At 40.4% G+C, this 19525-nt stretch overlaps 1 protein-coding gene across 2 annotated transcripts; it reads left to right on the top strand.

Annotated features, from left to right (window-relative positions):
• Positions 1 to 10627: 10627 nt before the first annotated feature.
• Positions 10628 to 19510, top strand: scoca (short coiled-coil protein a). 2 transcript variants are annotated; one of them, XM_051386220.1, is made up of 4 exons: positions 10628 to 10861; positions 16408 to 16479; positions 16613 to 16693; positions 17623 to 19510. In XM_051386220.1, the coding sequence occupies exons 1-4, from the start codon at positions 10798 to 10800 to the stop codon at positions 17763 to 17765; spliced, it is 360 nt and encodes a 119-aa protein (XP_051242180.1). In that variant the 5' UTR covers positions 10628 to 10797; the 3' UTR covers positions 17766 to 19510. The 2 variants fall into 2 exon arrangements, with proteins under 2 accessions (XP_051242180.1, XP_051242181.1); XM_051386221.1 differs by lacking the exon at positions 10628 to 10861 and adding an exon at positions 15235 to 15391.
• The last annotated feature ends 15 nt before the right edge of the window (positions 19511 to 19525 follow it).

The following is a 19525-nucleotide window of genomic DNA, read 5'->3' as shown; positions in this document are numbered from 1 at the left end:
ACACACACACACACACACTGACTCACTGAATACTCACTGAATATCCTTTAATGACTGTTATTTGACACTGTCTTGCCATGTCATGGTGACGCAAGGCAAAGAGAACAATTAACTAAGACTGTTTTGTCAATGCAAAAACAGAAAAACAAGGTTGCCCCGACTCTGCAGCTCTGATGCCAAAATCAATCACTTATCAAGATTTTTTTAAAAGACCATTTCCACGGTGTTGTAGCTTACATTTAATAGAACCACACTAATTGGCATTCACAGGGGACTGTCAAATGTTTAGGAAGGTCATCACAAAGAGGAGATCTTTGCTTGAAAGGTTGGTTTTATGTTTTTTGTACTTCTCAGAGTCTCAGATAGCCACTGGGTGCCTCAGGTAGGAAAGAGAGGGCATGACTAAAAAAACAGGAATCAGAATGTAGCAAAAGGAGTAAACTGCCAATCCCATCTGCCTGCTGAAAACTTAAAGCAGTTATAATCAATATATTTGTAATATTAATGGATCAAATAACTATGTGTAAGAGGTCACCCACTGTTTAGATTTGTCAGCATGCAACTTTACTGTCTTGGTTTATTCTCACAGCTCTCATTAGCATCATCTTCAGCCACAGCACACAGCTGTAAGAACATACTGTACACAACCTGTAGCAATTTAGACGAAGTTTGACACTAGCTGGAGAACAAAGTGGAGCATTTAGCAGCAAATGAGTCAGATATTTTCCAAAACGAAAACCAGGGCTAAAACCAGAGTGAATATTCATCATTCATCACATGACTACAAAGAATTGCTAATGCTACTCTGTATCTGCTGTTTGCCGTATCACCTTAAAACCATGTGTTCACAGCTTGTTGCCATCAAGTTGCCAAAACATCAATTACTGTAGTTTACTAAAAGCTACTAAAAGATATTCCAGCTGGTTTTGACATGCATCTTAATCATTCTCCATTGTTGGATTTGTTGATTTTGATATGCAAAACAATAAGTAAATTCCCATCTTGTTTAAACAGACCCGTTCACTCGAGATGTTAGATTAGAATTTAGTTGGCTAACTTTTAAGAATAGGATTTTTTTTGTGGTTTTCTGGATTTCAGTTTGATTTTGATGTTGGCACACAAATGCACATATTTCTCTTTACATAGATGACACAGAGGGATTAAGAAAAACATATGGCTTAATGCATATACTAACAACTTCCAGGTGCAATTTGGATGATCTGTATTTCTCATGTTTCTCTGATGCATTCACACCTGTATTTTAATCTGTCAGGTTGTGATCAACCTGTAACACCTGTAGTCTCACATCAGGCTGTGACTGGTTGTCCTCACAGCGACAGCACCCTGGCCCTACCATTAGCCATGCAGACAGTTCATCCACTGCTTCTGTTGAGACCGATCACAGAGAGATGAAGGGACTGACCCTCACCCTCACTTGATTTAGAATTCGATTGTACATGGCTTGCCCAAGAAAAAATGACTTGGGATTTGCTTGAGACTTAGACCAAATAACTTGAGTCACATGTCTGCCACTAGAGCGTCAAGAATATTCTCTATATGACACCATTTTACCACACTGCATTTGGACAACCAGCTTTTTCTGTAAAAGCCACACATCAGTGGAACAGCATGCCTGATGATGTGAAGAGCTGCAGTTCTATCAGCACTCTATCACAACTTATAAAACTGTTGAAAGCTGCTCAGGTCTGTGCTCATTGACCCTGAATTTTATCTTGTGGTCTATATGAGTTGATTTTATTTGATAAGCATACATTTGTGATGTGCTAATGTGTGACTTTGTGTGTTTCTTTTTGTTTTGACCTATAGGGACTACAGATGTGAATTAGCTTAAAGCTATAATCTGGTACGGTGCATCCAAGTGACATTCATGCTTTAAACTGTAAATGGTGCCTTTTAAATAAAATAAATAAATAAAATAAACTGCTATTTGGTTGAAGTCACTCTACACCAGGCAGCTAATGCTGGTGGGTGGATTAAGCCCCGGGCCCCTGATTCACAGGGGGCCCTAAATGCGTCTGTTGTCTCTGTGCTGTGTAAACCTTTGTACTTTTAAAATGCCACCTTTTCAAGTAATGAGATAAACAGCCCTGCTTTTTAACTCATCAAACATGTCTTGTTAAGTTCATCCCCAGCTTCTGATAAAGTTCAATGAGCCTTGAGTTTTATTAAAAGTAAGACCTAAAAGAGGACTGCACATCACACATGAATCCATAATGAAAATAATCTTTCATTGCAGCCATAATAAGTATGTATTTTACTTGTACCTACAATAAAAAGTTCTGTGCAAGGTGTGCAGATAGAAGTTGTTTATTCTTTCACATCTCAATGTTTTCAACAAATACTACACATACAGTATGTATGGTGTCATATATGTATTCCCTGGAGTAGTGAACAATGTTTCCATTACATACCTTACAGAACCTTATGGGATGGTAATGATTCCAGGTATTAGTACAACCCTCAGGTGTTACAAGGGAAAAGGATTTATGGCTTGTAAAAAACATTTGATTTTTATTGCAAAACAAAACACATGCAAACATAAATGAATGTACGTCGGACAGTTCTTGCCTCCACATTGTCCATTAATTCCTTATAATGGGTACCTCGTCAGGTATTATCCCTTACATAATAAGCTGACGGATGTATGATGTCTTCACAACCTGCAGATCAAATGCACATATTTGGGGTCAGTAAATCATTTCTAATAAAATTATTTCCATCTCAATTGTTTAATCAGGTTGCTTCAATATAGAAAGAAGAAAAATGCTAGATATCCTAAATACCAGAATGCATTATTTTTCTCGTTGCATTTTCTGAATTCATTATGTAATATCCTGTGGGCCGGAAGGGAGGCTTTGGTGGGCTGGATGTAGCCCTCAGGCCAATGATCACTCCTTTAAACACATGAATCTGTTACTCAAACTGGACTTCCTGGATCACATTTCATTGTCTGACAGGTAGCTTAAACAACACTCCCCCACCAACACACCAGAGCTGTATTAACGCAGGGCTGTTTTCAGTCTGAATCTCTGCTAAAAGTCAAGATATCCCAGTGAATGTAGCATGCATTTGGATTGTTTTGGTTTTTTTTCTTCTTTTTCTTTCTCCTAACTTTATGGAAGTGCTAAATCAATCACTGGAGTATCCATTTAATTAACTCTGAATGACTGTAATGCAATCCCATTTGCAAACACTGGCAGTCACCAATTTGACACATGACTTTTCAAAGTCATATTGCAGGTGTGTTATGATTATACTGTAAGGGTACTGCCTCAAAAAGCATGACAACATCTGCCACATGCAAACACACTGTACTGAAAATGCACTGCGGTCATAGGTTATTGTTAACCACAAGGGATATGGAGGATATACAACATGTACAGCATTAATTAACTTAATACAACCTGCCTCTTTAGCAGAGTGTGTAAGTGTTCAGTTACTTCAATGTTAAAGTTCTATATGTCTCCATTGTATGTGTTTTCCCATGTAACCAAAAACATAAAGCTAATACTAACGCTACGGGCCGTCAGCAAGTTATTCTGGTCGGCAGTGGAGCAGGTGAGGTTGATGACTGCTACAATCCCCCACTGCTGATGAATCTGCAGCTCTGTTCTGTCCTGTGGTTTCTGGCAGACAGAGAGTCCAAAGAAATGGCAGTTCAGAGTGCAGGCAACTACTCTACTCACTCAAGTATTCTTACAGGAGTGTGTGTGTGTGTGTGTGTGTGTGTGTGTGTGTGTGCTTCCCCCGCAGAGTATGTGTGAGTGGGATGAGATTGAGGCAGGAAGAATAGAGTGAGGGAGAAAGGGGGGAGAGGAGAGTAGAGGGGAGGTGTGTGTGTGTGTGTGGGGGGGGGGACATGTATGGTGAAGATCGTAAACCAACACTGTAGCCTTTCATGGCTGCCTGCAAACCCCGGAGTGGACTTTTACTGGAACAGGATGGACAGACAGACAGACAGACAGACAGACAGACAGACAGACAGATAGATAGATAGCTAGATAGATAGATAGATAAATAGATAAATAGATAGATTTAGGTTTACGGCTCACTACGAATGAGGGGAACAGTGAGGGAGAGACAGAGATGATGACACAAACACTGATCCTCATTCAAATGTCTTGTTTGCCCGCAAGCTGCTGAATATTTTAGAGCAATTCAATTAGTCAATGGATATAGCTACAAGGAGACACACACACACACACACACACACACACACACACACACACACACACACACACACACACTTAGCATCACAAATGGAAGCCGTCTATTAAGGCTTTCACACACAAGGAGAGCTGGATACCTCTGTTAGTTGGGGGCTGGTGACCCTTTCTGTAGCAAAAAGCAGAGACCCTCCCCTTTTACCTCCACTGAGGACTACCTGCTACCTCTGAGCAAGGTCTTCAACCCCAGTGGCCAGCAGACTGTGGTTGTACTGGGCAGCCTCCAGTCGTGAATTATCAGGGCGTTCCTGCAAAGGAGAGGATTCCTTTCAGTGAAACTTCCCCTGAATTAATAAAGATTTTAAAAAACTAAAACAAATAGTAGAGTAACAACACAGTGTTAGGTCTTATTGTGACTAAAGTCAGAATGACTCCCGCCCATTGTTTGTCTTTGCTACTTTTTTTTTTTACTATTTATCAAAAGCCACAAATTTTGGGGCTTTTAAAATAACTCCAACTTTGAGTCTCTCTGACTGGATTGAAAATCAATGGAAAATATTGCCATTTACCCACCTTTTTCTTGGGGGTTCTACTGTAGAAATGATTGTGGGCACAACTGCTGGTGAGACAGTGGAAGTTGCAGTAGGTCAGTCAGTCGCAGTGCCAAACCAGAACCGCTATAATTTGCCTTCAGTTTAGCAAATATTGCTTTGTTTTTTCAACAGATATTTAACTGAATTAACATTAGCATTTTCTAAAATGTCCTTGTCGTGCTCTGGTGCTCTGTTGCCAGCTGTAATTTACTAACAACCAGACCAAGCTAATGCTAAATATGTGGCTTCAGCAGCAGTGTGCTGAGGAATCTCAATAAAGAGAGAAAAAGAGAAAGAGACAATCAGATACAAAATAGGATGTAGCCTCTAAAGATGATTTTACTGGACAACTAGCTATATATCTACTATGTTGTTTTGTTTTTTTTCAATTAATGTTTGCATATTCAGGCATTCTACTAACTGAACTGGCTTATAAAATAGTGCCTAGCTGCTGTAAATGGGGAAAAATCTCCCAGGGGGGAGCATGCCCCTGGACCCCCCTAGGTTTGGGCTAAGCCCTGAATGTTACCATTATTACAGTTTCTTTCTTCTTTTTTTATCATTTTCTTTATGAAAGACATTCCCAGCATAACAAGTTAGAGATAAGCATTATTACTACATTGCACATATCTCTCTTTCCTTCCGCCTGTTTTTCTCACTTTCCCCCCCAATAACAAAACGAAGAGACTGATATGAAAATACTAAAAGAACAGCACTTTTTTGAAAGTGGTTTGAAGTCCCTCCCCATGAAAAGGGGAACAACTGTTTGAAAAACATCAGCAAGTTAATAAACTAGAAAATAGAAGAACTCCAACCAGACTTTTTCTTGTTGTTCATACAGTATACTTACAGCAATGAAGACTGGTATAAACAATATCCAAATTATACATTTATTACTCTCCATCCATCTCCTAAGAACTCTTAAATATCTCAATCTTACAAAATCTCAAAATCAACCTTTGTATTTTCTCTTTTCAACCATGTTGCATGTATCTTATCAGAAATAGCAGAACTGCAGTGTAACTTGAAAAAATAGATCTCAACTTCCCCATAGAGCTGTGATTGTGCATGCTACAATTATACACAATTAAAACTTCTAACTTCTACATCTTCTTCACCAAGAGATTTAATTTACACAGCGTGCTTGTGCTTGCTGTATGTTTTATTTTATTTTTTATTTAAAATGGAAGCTCCTCCTACAGAGAACCAAAGTTGGTTCATAATCTTAAGACATTCAAAAACTAAATAACAATAATAGCTATTTCAATGTAGGTTGTTTAGAGTACTGTAAAAAGACTTTTCCTTTAAACAATAAACCCCCCCTCTACAATCTACTCAACATGGTTCCTCTGCTTTAAAGTCATTGGATGTTCTCACTTCCTGGTTGTCAGTTTGGACCAATGACCAGCAGATGATGGATGGATGGTTGGATGGGCATTCCTACAGCAAACATTTGGTTAACTGAAGTTGGAAATAACCAATAAATTAATTTGAATAGGATGAATTAATAAATGCATAAATATTAGAAAATGAATGTATAATTAATCATTCTTTTAAAACCCCTGAAGAACCATGTTCATGCTTTCCATTGTGGAGGTGTACAAATCCTGTATATGTAAATGTCAGTATAAAGTAGGCTACATAATGCATAATGTATGCATGTATATATGTTAGTATGTAGTCCAGTGTGAGTCTTTGGGTCCTCTTCTGTTCCACTGCGACCAGCACTGCTTCCAAAGTCATCCAGGTCTCCCAGGTTACTTTCATGTTGCTATGGCGATCAAGTCAGCAATTGGGGGGAGTAGAGATGAAGATAAGTGACTGAAAAGATGCTAAAGTCAGAAGACTGAGTAATTTCTTATTTATACTATTCTTGCATTTAAACACATTTATAGATCCAGTTTCTCAGAATTATTGACCCTGATGTTATATATTGCTGAATGACACACGTTTAACATATTTCATTTTTTTTTTTCTATTTTGCTTATAATTTCTTTATGCTTATATATATTTATATTTGTGGATGGCAGCAACTGTAATGTGACCCAATATCCACCCCCCCTCCCGAAGTATTTCGGATTCTGAGTCTTTAACTAGTGGTTCATTTTACGCAAGCTACAATGCGACAATGGCTACAGGTTTAAAGTACAGAATTATAAGGTTAAGATGTTTAAGAAGTTTTATTGCATCTGAAAATTGTTCACTGAATTGTTCAAACAGGAACTAGAGGAAACAACTTCTCTCTTTTTTTCCATAGGCTGAATTTAGCTACCACTCTGAATTGCTGGACTTATTCATAGACATGCTCACACACACACACACACACACACACACACACACACACACACACACACACACACACACACACACACACACACAATGTTGAGCACACAGTAGGGAGACACAGACATGCTGATGTGCTCAGTACCAGAGTAGCCGGGAGATGGACAGATGGACGAGTGCTCTTTTTACAGCCTCTTCTCCTTCCTGTGTGTGTGTGTGTGTGTGTGTGTGTGTGTGTGTGTGTGTGTGTGTGTGTGTGTGTGTGTGTTTGTGTGCGTGTGTGTGTGTGTGTGTGTGTGTGTGTGTGTGTGTGTGTTTTGCGTGCTGTATGTGTATGCCCCATGCCTAGCATAACACTGGCAGAGCGTTGGTGCCAAAGTGGGCATCTGGTCTGTGGACTATCACAGGGGAGAGAGAGAGTGAGAGAGAGAGAGGGAGGAAGAGAGAGAGAGAGGGAGAGGAAGGGAGAGAAAACAATAACACCAATATAAACCATCCTCTCTCTCTAAAGTTATGGATGCAGTTAATCCTGCTACTGATCTTGGTCTGGTCCTCGGATGTCACTGCGCAGTAATAATTAACTACACATACACAAAGAAAAGGAACGGAAGAACTACAACCAGTTGTGCATTTAGTACACAAAAAGAAACACACACACACACACACACACACACACACACACACACACACACACACACACACAAACAGACAAACAAACTGGGGAAAAGAGTAAAGGTCACACACTCTCAGTGGCTTCATTTTCTGTCAGAATCAATCTGTGGTGTGTGTGTGTGTGTGTGTGTGTGTGTGTGTGTGTGTGTGTGTGTGTGTGTGTGTGTGTGTGTGTGTTGTGTGTGTGTTTCATTGGACTGCTTCCAGGTTGAATAGGGGTCAAACTGTCTCCAGGGTGCGAAGTACCGCAGGTGCTAGAATCTAACACTGACCACTAACCATCACAAGCACACACACACAGAAACACACACACACTAGACTAATAAACACACACATCTCTCTTTCCCTCAGAACTTCAGTCTAAACGATGAAGCATCATCCTTCACCAACCTATAAAGTTTGAACCTTTGTTCTCTGCTCGCCTTTGAACGTTTTCGAGTGTTCTGGGTGAAACGGCTGCTTTAGTGTGTCCAGCTAAGTTTATTTGTTGGCAGTGTTGTTCTTTACACTGTGCGAGTGATCAAACTGATCTGTGATCAGCAGCAGGGCTCAGAGAGAGCTGATCAGGCTGCAGTTTGAAGGTAATGTTTGGATTATCAGCAAGTGTATCCCTTCCCTGTGAAATGAAATGGTCCCATAAATGTCAGTTTCTTCCCGGCTTTACAGGGCAGGTGAATCCAGACCCACGTATGAAAACACAAACACACACAAACACACAAAACATACTCAGTTATGGTTATGCAAGCAGAAAAGAGCATATATGCACGAAGCGTGTAAGCAGGAACATATCTCAACACAAATACAGGAAACTATAATAAAAATGCTGATGCAAACACATTGACTGTCAGACAACAAAACCACATGCTGCTATAATTCATACTATCTGCACAGGGGATGGAAGTAGTTATTGTCTGTTGGCTAGACTTAAACACCCAATTTGACTTGCCTTCTAGAGAGTCCTTCTCTTGTTTGTATTATTATGTTATAATATTACATAGTATTTCCAGTCCTTCCCACTATTATTAGCGCAAAATCTTTAAGCAGCATTTGTCTTCTCCAGTCATTCATCACTATTATTCAGTGAATGGCCTTATAGTAACAATGGTCAAACAAGTAACCAAGCAGTGACAGAAAAAACTTAAAGCAACATTATATAACTATTTTACATTAAAATGACAGCGAGGCTAATCTCTATTAACATCTGCATATGAATGTAGATAAATAAAAAAAGCTAGTAAAAAGCTAAATCGTCATTGTCAGACAATAGCTGATGGGTTCTGAGATTTCATTTCTGTCAATGTGTTCCACCTCTGTTGCTCTCCACACAGACTGTTTAACTGCATGCAACCAGTGCCCGCTCAAACGTGATTGGTCAATGCTACTCGGACTACAAGCGGAAACCGGAACGCTTCCGATGGCAAAATATTGGCTGGCTTGCTATGTCTTGTATTGTAACACTTGATGCTATTTTAGCAAAGTTGTCGACTTTGCTAAAATAGCAGAATCAGAATCAGAATCAGGTTTATTGTCAAGTAGGTTTTTACACCTACGGGATACTTTGTATTAATATATTAATAATTAATAATTAAGATTGTAAGTGATGTAATCATAGAACAAACGCACGTGTACAGCTATCCATATTTACGACAGCAGTTTATTAGTGAATTTCACTCTCAAGCTTGGGGCGCTAAATCCCCCAAAAATCCCAAATCTTAATACTGCTTTAAAGACTGAAAGGATTTTTTCCCCAAATAACTGCAACATCATGCTGTCAGTACTGAGTTTATGTGATATGACAGGAAACTCTAAACTCAACTTAGGATCCACTTACTGGCTGTTTCTGGAGATTTCAACCAGATCTCATGGTCTTCCTTACAGCATGGAGTTTGCTCAGTTATCACAGAAGTTCCAGATGTGGTGACAGTTGAACCGTCTCCATGACAACAGAGTGAAGACCACAAGATCTTGTTGAAAGCTCCAGAAAAGCAAGTAAATGGAGCTTGAGCTATTTCTGTTTGTTTGTTGTTGTTTGGTCAAACTTCTTTTTCCAAAAACAGCACTGGACCTTTCCACTGCTGTAGGCCTTTTTTTATGGTACAGCTAAGGATTTGTTTTTCCTACAATTGTTGCATATAACAGTGAAGATATCTAACCTGAGTACCCATAAACATGTTTAAAACATTTTTTTACTTGCTAAAATATATTTAATAATCATGCTGTGTAATATCAGTGCTTTAGCTTTAACATAAAGCTGGAGACAGTGAAAACCTCTGGTCTTCTTTATTTCTGTATTTGTGTGTAATCTGCACCGTCACTGCAGGCTGCTCTCAGAAGGAACATGGAGTCTCTTGTCGCTGACCTGCAGTGTTCAACACTAACCACCAGAGTGCAGGCTGCTCCCACTGATCTAAAGAAACTGGTTTTCCATTCATGTCCTCTCCCATCATTTTAGGTCAACACTGCAGTGAGACATTGTTTAATTAGGGGGAAATAATGACTGATTCACACTGTCATGTGTGTTACAGCTCTGCAGATTTGTGATGTTCTAGTTTTTTAGCAAAATAGATAAAAAAACAGAAGACAAGACATAAATCTCACTGTATTTACAGGCCCTCATTAACACTTACTTTCAGGTTAATGTGTGACCAAATGTGTGCTTCCACTCCTGTGTTTATGTGTGTGTGTGTGTGTGTGTGTGTGTGTGTGTGTGTGTGTGTGTCTTTATGACTCCCTCTCACGTGAGCAGACTCAAACTTTGACCCCTGGGAAGACTGTCTCATGTTTTGGTCCAGTGGTCGCCATGGCGATCCATTCCCATGACACCTCTGTAACCTGAGCTGCCAGTCAGGTAGGGCAGGTAACCGTGACGATGTGAATGATTCAGGCAGCAGGTGTGTGTGTGTGTGGAGGCAGGGCCAAAGGACAAGAAGCGAGTAAGAGAAAATACGTTTAAACAAAGAGAGAAAGTGTCAAATGCTGGAAAGCTCAGACGCCAATGAATGATTGTGTGAGTTAAAAACAAAAAGGAAACCAAGCTGGAGGAAGCAAAAGAGACTCAGGCCATGGAGGCGGAGGTGGATGAGGATGATGGAACGTTCACTAACATCTCTCTTGCAGACGACACAGGTAGAGCCTCAAGGGACTATTCAGGAATTGTTTTGATCTTTTTTTGTCATGGTGAGACTGCTTCTGACCTTCATTTGCAGGACAGTTCCCTATTGAGGGACCAGTCAAAGTATTCTTAAGCATTCTTAACATGTTAGATGAGAACTGGGACTTTCTAAATCCCAATTTAAATTCTATATTATAGTTATTTTATATAGCCTTACTCTTCAAAGATACATACTAAATGTGGAACATGCTCTTTCTGTTGTAAATGACAGTACAGATAATAGACAGTAAGTATGTGACTGAACAAAGGGCAATGAGGCAGAAAATAAAAGCCTGTAAAACCAGAGTGGTTATGTTGCAGTGCTGTGATGAAAAGACTGAGGTGTGGTCCAACCAAAGCTGCAGAGCTTTGTTTTTGCTATTCACTGCATATCTGACAGACATTTATACACAGAGTTTAACTCAATTTGATTATAAGGATAAAAAGCATTTAACTAAACGTGAACAAGTCACAACTTACTCTGGGGAATGATCTCTTCCCAGTCTAAATCCCTACTTAATAAATAGTAACAGCATCCAGTGTCTTACACTTAGCACGTACATACTCTTCACTACTATCAGTTACCTATCAATCTGTGAGTGACCAACATCTCATACAATACAATGAAACAAGTTTTGGATATGCACGATGAAGTGATGGTAAGGTGAGATCCCTTACATTAACTTTACAGTTGATAGTTTAGCAGCCCTTTTATTGACGCTATATTTGACTGTTTATTTGTATAGGGACAAGTATGTAGCATAAACAAATGCTTAAGATATGAAAATGGATATGGAACAAAACTGTTTAACCACACAAAACAATATAAATGATAATCAGTCTCAAAGATTGACAGGTTAGTAATCAGAGGAATGTTTGAAAACAGGAATGACAAGAATCATGACCATAGCAGGTCCAAACAATAAGGATTGCCCATGGCAAGTAAAATGCCACGTGAGGCTTGTAAATCTAGCAATTCACTTGCCCAGTTAAGCGAGTGGTAAAAGAGAATTTAACACATTGTTTTTTTCTGGAGCTGATTACTAAAGTAGCTAAGGAGAAAGCTGCCTCAAATTCTTCTCATCTCTGTTGAGAGTTGCACATGCACAGTATCGACTGGGCCCTCGCGAGAAAATGGCAGCAAAGTTTATGAGCCGAAGTGCAAGCGAGCTGTCAGTTATCCTGGAAACAGTAGTTTAGTTGGGTGGCACAGTTTGCCGCATGTTTGAAAACAAGATCATTTTTCAAAGGCACATCAAGTTTCTGAAATACGGCACTGGAGTGTCATAACAAGAGCCGACAGCATCTCACTTACATGGCAGGTAAGAGGGCCTTTGTTGTTATTTGATTACCGCTAAAAAACTATTTGTATTGGGGCAAGTAAAAATGGACTCAGGGCAAGTAAATTTCTGACCTATTTGTCTGACTGTGCAAGTGAAAAACCCATTACAGTTAAACCATTCATAATCAATGTTTGGAGTCTGCAACAAGATTCAGTAACATTGCAAGACTCGCCTAAGGTTGCATACTTAAAGGTCCAGATTTAATTGTATCTCGTGGTGTAGTTCACCCTCCCCTTCCAAGTACAAAGGTGAAACTACAGTGGCCATGAAACGTGCAAAAAACAGAAATTCAGAGGTAACAAAAACATAATGAGTCTTATATTCAGGTGGTTATACACTAATAAAACCTTCCTGTCAATATTCTATTCTATTTCTACCAATAAATCCTAAATGTTACAAACTGGACCTTTAAGTGCTGAAAATGTACAATTATCCAAATGAATGAGTGAGATGAGAATCTGGGGTCCCCGAGGGTGTGGGGCCATGGGGCAACCAGGTTGGTAATCCAGCCTTGACCCCAGCAGCCAGATATGGACATGTCTTGTTGAGGCCTGTTATATTGTTATAGCCATAAACTGTTGTTACTTCTCAAGATCCTGGAATCCTGACCTGCAACCCCTGGAGACAATACGAAAAATAAAAGGTTATTTTTGCAAATTTAAACTCTCCAAGATGACAAGTTTTGTCCTTCATTCAATAATCTAAATGAACCCTTGTTACCCCTACACTAGACATTCACCCCACTAACTAGGCCATCACTGGGCTGGGCTTAAAATGTATTAATAATTAAAAATTGAGAAAAAAAAAAGCTGCTGTCAAAAACAGATAAACGCCATTCTAAAAATGAACAAACCATGGCCACTTTGATTGATATCCCCTTAATGCACAATAAAAAAGGTGATTTATTAAAATCAACATTCTGAGATATCCAACGGCAGACTGATTGATATTTCAATATCAATAGTAGATAGTGTACAAAAGAAAATTACAGAGCAACATTATCATTCATCTGGAGTCATTTCTTTGACCGCCTGATGGATGTTAGTCTAATATTCGGCTTAAGCTCTGTTTTCGGTCTTTACCAACTCCTGAGGGAATAACTGTCTCTTTAGCTTTCAGAGCTTTTTCACTGAAAGTGGCTCCCTGCTGTGGCTGAAAATTACACTCAGTGAGAGAACCAGAACAATAAAGTTGCAGCCGGACAGCTAAGCAATGAGCTGAAACTCACTTTAAAGCTCAGAAAAGCGGAGGGGAGCTGCAGATTCAGGTGATCATTTTCATTAGGTTCCTTACTGCAAGTGACCCTTTCACATTGTTTTCACCTTGTCATTTGATACGTTGCTAAATATCGTAATATTTTAATTATTGCCACTTTAAACCGAGACTGTAACTTTTTAAAGGAGAAAAAAATAAAGTCTTCCTCTACAGCTTTACTTGGTCTGTTATGACCACTAACTAATGGTGGCTAATGTGAGGAAACTTTAGATAGATACTGTTGTGTAACTGAATCAGTTAATGATTCCTCTGGCCTTGTGCTACTGCTGCACCAGCCTATATTTGAGCATTCATCATTAACTCATTAATAATGATGAATAATTTGTGTTACTATAGAATAGGCGCTGTGGGTCTCCATCCATTGAGTCCGCCATGTTGAACCGCCATGTTTCTACCTTAGCCCAGAGGGGACAAACTGACCACTGGCTGTAGATAGGGACTTTCCACTGTGGTTCCTCCCACACACTTCACAGCCTCTCATTCCCAGGTCATCAAATAGAGACACGAGCAATGTTCAGGTAGCTGCAATCTGCAACTTTACCACTAGATGCCACTAAGCCTTACACACTGGTCCTTTAAGTCCTTTCCCCATTGTTGATGATGGAGTTTGCTCAGGTGACAGTTATACTGGTGGCAACTTCATCAGCAGATGTAAGATGCACTTGAAAGCGCTAGAAAAAGTAAGGAAGTAGACCTTGAGTTAGGATTATTTTGTCAAACTGCGAGCAGCATTTCCTGTTGTTACATACTTTCCAAAGCTCCCTGATTGGTCCGACCTCCAGCCGCTGTGGTTCAAACTTTTCTCACCGGACGCTTCCCTAAATAAAATGGTGAAAACTGAGCTTGTACTGATGACTGAGTGCGCCAAAACAAATCTCACTCTGCAGAGTCAGACTAAAATCTTGACTTGCAAACAGGTTATAGCTTGGCTTTCTTATGTGTCATAGCCATTGACAGTATATATTACATATGTACGATAGGTTCACACTTGGTCATAGCATAGCTTTGGCATTGATAAATTGTCATTCAGAAAGAGCTGAAAAGTAGGTTACATGTTTAGAAATGTTAGTAGTTGGGGGTACAGTGCTTTTGGCACTGTGGCCCAGTGATAACTCACAGGTTCACACACACACACACACACACACACACACACACACACACACAGTAGACTGGTCATAGAAGGCTATTGGCTTAAGTAGCAGTGTCCCCAGGGTTGGGTTTGGCTAACAAGCAGCAGCATATGGACTCCTCAGAGCGAGCAGAGACGCAGTGCACAGTCTGAAAGGATACCACACACACACACACACACACACACACACAGACACACAGACATATATATTAATGTTCACACTGGCTGGCAACCACTCCATACATGCATATGGACAGATGGACAGAAGGAGAGCTAGATGCACAAAAACAAACAAACAAACAAACAAACAAACACTAAACACACACACACACACACACACACACACACACACACACACACACACACACAGCTCTGGTGGGGATGGCATTGCTGGTCAGGTTTTCATTGCCAACTGCTGCTGTGACTGTCTGTGTGTATGTATGTGTGTGTGTGTGTGTGTGTGTGTGTGTGTGTGTGTGTGTGTGTGTGATTTGGAACCAGGGGGAATGACTGAACGCCTGAGCATCTGTTAGGACTGCATCAAGTGTGTGTGTGTGTGTGTGTGTGTGTGTGTGTGTGCGTGTGTGCGCAGTAGGTGCTCCCCCTGTCGGTCGGTGTGGTCACGTACACACAGTGACGTAGAGATGACGATGTAGATGGGTGAAGTACCAGCTATCATCATCATCATCACCACCACAGAGCCTCTAGTGTGTTTACAGCATAACTCCGCTAAACGGAGGAGACATTTCTCGCTTTAGGTGAGTGTAAACGCCGACATGTTCTAACGTTTGTTGTATTGAGTGAAGAAAATGTGAAGCAGCTGAATCCCAGCTGACTTCACCATTTTACGTTTGAACCTTGAGCTAGCTAGCAGCAGCAGTTAGCTTGAAACCTTTAGCCCCACTCCGGCCGACGTGCTTTGGCACTTTAAAGTAAAATAAAATGTATTTATCAGAGAGTCGCCTTTAAATATGAGGCTGAGTAGACGGCTGAGTGTTGGTTGCTTCTGAGGAGACACAAACCTCACATCTGGTGTTGAAGCAGTCAGGTTATCTTGCGGTTCCATTGGCGCAGCTAGCCACAAAAATAGTTAGCTTACATGGCTAATGTACATGCGTCCATTATCGGACACGTCCTCTGCTCCGCAGTGTTAGCTGGAAAGGTTGATGACAGCCTTCACATCCACCGACACACGGCGGTAAACTAGATGTGACAACGTGTTTTTAAGTTTACAAACCATACCCACATGTTTTCGGGCTATGTTGTGCAGTTGTCTCTGTTTACGGCTATTGGACTGAGGGACAGCAATCCGCGACAGAGATGGAAGATGTCCCATAGAGAGGACGAGCCAGGAAGGGCCAGAATAAAAGTAGTTGGACTTTAACAGGGAGGCTGTCCGATAATACAACCCCTGGCTTTGAATAGGAGACTTGATGTGTTGGACTAACGTTGATTTTCCACTACTGTTGTTTGGCGTTGGTCGGTCGTGTATCTGTGGCTCTAGAAGGGAGATTGTAGGCAAGTAGACAGACACAATAAAGTCTACCCGTATGTAAAGATTAGTTTGGCTCATAACAGGCATCTCAATGGTACATCTGCGGGTCAGCAGCATTATCTCACAGCCCGGCCCTGGGTGCGGTGTCTACTCCCACCCAGATATGTACATATATAGATTATATATAGCACAGCAAATCCAAGCTGGACAGTAACATCCTGTTGTCAGCAGTATGACTGCTCTACACAGCTCACAGTGTCTGTTGCTCTTCTCTTACAGTGGACAGTGGATCTGCAGCCCTGTATTCTAAACAGGAGAACGAGCTTTTCATCATGAACTGTGACATAGATGGTACGTCTGCTTACATGCAACTGTGTGAAACAATTGATGTCTGAGGGTTGCATCATTTAATAATAAGGAAACGGTGTCTCATAATGTGTAACTGTATGTAAGTAGCATGAGTGTGTGTGTGTGTCTGTTTCAGGCGACATGGAGAACCAGGTGGAGATGGAGGAGAAGACGAGGTTAATAAATCAAGTTTTGGAACTTCAGCACACACTGGAAGGTAACTCACACATGCAACTTTATCTGCGTCTCCTCCAGGATGATGGAAGTCCTTTGACATTAGAGACACGCAGAAACCTGTTCTATGATGATTAAAATTGCATCAAGAAGTGTAACAAAAAATCTAACCAAAACCTGTCTCACTCCTTGTGTGTGAGTCCTTGTCTTTCCCTCTAATACAAACCAGATTAAATAAGACCCCAGACACTCTACTACTTATTCTCTCCTCACCACCAAAACACGTCTGTCTTTCATGCTCTTTTGAGCGTGAAGTTTTAAAACAGTGGATGCTTCTCCCTGTGCTGCTGCTCCTTTCTCATCTCAGCCACTCTGCTGTCTTGATGTAGTCCCGTGCTAATGCACTCCCTCTACCTCTTACACTTTCTCTCCATTGCTTTGCCGCATTCACAAACACCATTCACATAAACACAAGGTTTTCTCCAGTGAATGGAAGATTCTTCCCAGCACAAATGCTAATAGTTCAGAACATTAGAAAAAAAAAATCAGTGTTGATGAATTCAGTTTTTTCAGTTACATAGTCATCATACCTTGATGGTCAAAACAGTTTAACCTGGCTAAATGTCACCAACCAACCAAAGGTTGCTTTTTGTTAGATTGTTTAACAATTTGCATTAAAATCAGGCAGCCCTGTGTACATCTGGGTTTGGTTGCTAGCAGTCATCTTCTTTCTTACCTTTGCAGGCAGATTTCTCCCCACCAAATAAAGTCATGTTTAGATTCTGTCTGGAATTGAATATATAGATGAGATAGAAACAGAGTAGTGACCTGCTCACCCAAACATTGCTCAATAGCACTACAAGTGGTCAAAACCTCCACAGGTACAATTGTAAGTACAATTAAACCTAAACCAGGGAAAGTGGTTATATCAGTTCTGCGTCTTAGCTTCGCATTCTTTATTTTTTCCCCCAGACCTGTCGGCACGAGTCGACGCAGTCAAGGAGGAGAACCTGAAGTTAAAGTCTGAGAACCAGGTCCTCGGTCAGTACATTGAGAACCTCATGTCAGCCTCCAGTGTCTTCCAGACCACCGACACCAAGAGCAAACGGAAGTGAGGTACCCTCTGGGAAAAAAAGCTGAAGTCCCAGGCCAGCAGCCAGGAGAGGAAACCCACCATGGAGACATGGAGGGGGGTTTGTTTTCTCAGCAGACCTGGGCGTTTACTTTAACCATTCAGCTCACTTACCTGAGTCAAAACTAACGATTTAATAATCAAGAACATAAACTGACCCCGTCCCTCTGGCTCAGAAATGTAATGTTAGTCTGGCCCAGGTCTGTTTTGCAGCAGCTTCCTCTCCACACTACAGATGAGGTAGACGTTATCCTTTAATCACTAACACAAAACAGAACCACAATCAGTTTGTGGTTAAGAGTCATTTGTACCTTGAGTACCTTCTTAATGCTCTCTGTCAAAGTAGTATCTGTAAAATAATTCTTAGCTCTGTTTACCTGCCTGGTTTTCTGTTTGAGGACAATTCTGATTTCCTGTGGTTTTCCTAACGTTCTGACAGTGTTCCTGCCTCAAACTGACCTTTAAGTGGGCCAAAACAAACCATCAATATTACAAATACTGTTTGACCATGAACCTTGTTTTCAACACTGGTTTATTTTATTATTATTTATTTTTCTAAAGTATTTTCTACATCAGCTGGATCTGAGTTTTCAGCAGGTCTTGGATGTCATCATGTCTATGTAAAGCACGACTGTATTCCTCAATTTAAAAGATGGCAAACTGAACAGTATTACTGAGAAAAAAATGTGTTCGGATCGCATGTATGAATAACACACCTTTTTGCTCGTCAGTTTAGTATGGCTAATGAAATGTCATTAAATCAATTAATCACTGAATTGCAGACTGTATAAAGCTACCTTTTGCTTACCTAACTTTGTAATAACAGGAAGTGGATACTGGATACACATTGGTACCATTGAGAGCTTGGCAACAGTTAAAGTAAAAGCACAGAGAAACGTTGTGTAATCTAGCACTCCATGGAAGTAATGGTTTTATTGTAAGTGCTTCATTTTTAAATCACAAAATGCACAATTTTCTTTCTGTACATAAGTATTTGTAACCCTTTCAGTTTATCATGTCATACATGAGTGATGGCCCAGTTTGTAATGTGAGCGTGACAAAGAAAAAGCACCCCGTATTATTACATTTTGTGCCCTTATCCTGGAATGCCCATGGGGGGAGGGGACTGAAAGGGCCAAATAACGAGGATGTAGTGAAACAGGGAGATGAGCAGGGAAGAAAGAGATGCTTTCCCCTTTAACTGCATGGCCAGAAGCAGTAAAGAGGCCTTGAGTGCTATTGATCCATTCAGCCAGGCCTGGAATACATCACCTGCTGGAGGATGGGTTTGACCGTAAAATGTGCTGATGTCCTCAGTGTACAGCAGAGTGGAGGGTGTGTCCTCCAAGGCCGCTGCTGCCTCACATAAAAAGACAAAAGGATTGATGGTGGAAGGAGGAGACAAAACATAATGTAATCTCAAATTTGTATTCCCTTTAAACAGAAATATCCAGTTTAATGTCTGGAAAACAGTAATTCGTGTGTAAAGATCACGTGACTGTGGTGCTGTTTGAAAACGGAGGAATTGGTTATATTAGGGGTGGCTATAAACTCTATATGCTGTAATTTATTGAGGTTATTTTGATATTTTTAACAGTTGTAAGTCATTCATTTCTTTCTGGCATGCTGACTATGCCCTAACTACACACACTGTGGTACCAACTGTCTGTGTGTAGACACCCTGCACTTTTGCCTTTAAACATTTGTTTTAATAAAAACCTAAGATCACTCCTTTCTCTGGGT

Source organism: Dicentrarchus labrax, unplaced genomic scaffold (genome assembly GCF_905237075.1).
Source record: "Dicentrarchus labrax unplaced genomic scaffold, dlabrax2021, whole genome shotgun sequence".
Lineage (NCBI taxonomy): Eukaryota > Metazoa > Chordata > Actinopteri > Moronidae > Dicentrarchus > Dicentrarchus labrax.
This window is presented reverse-complemented; position numbering and strand designations above follow the sequence as displayed.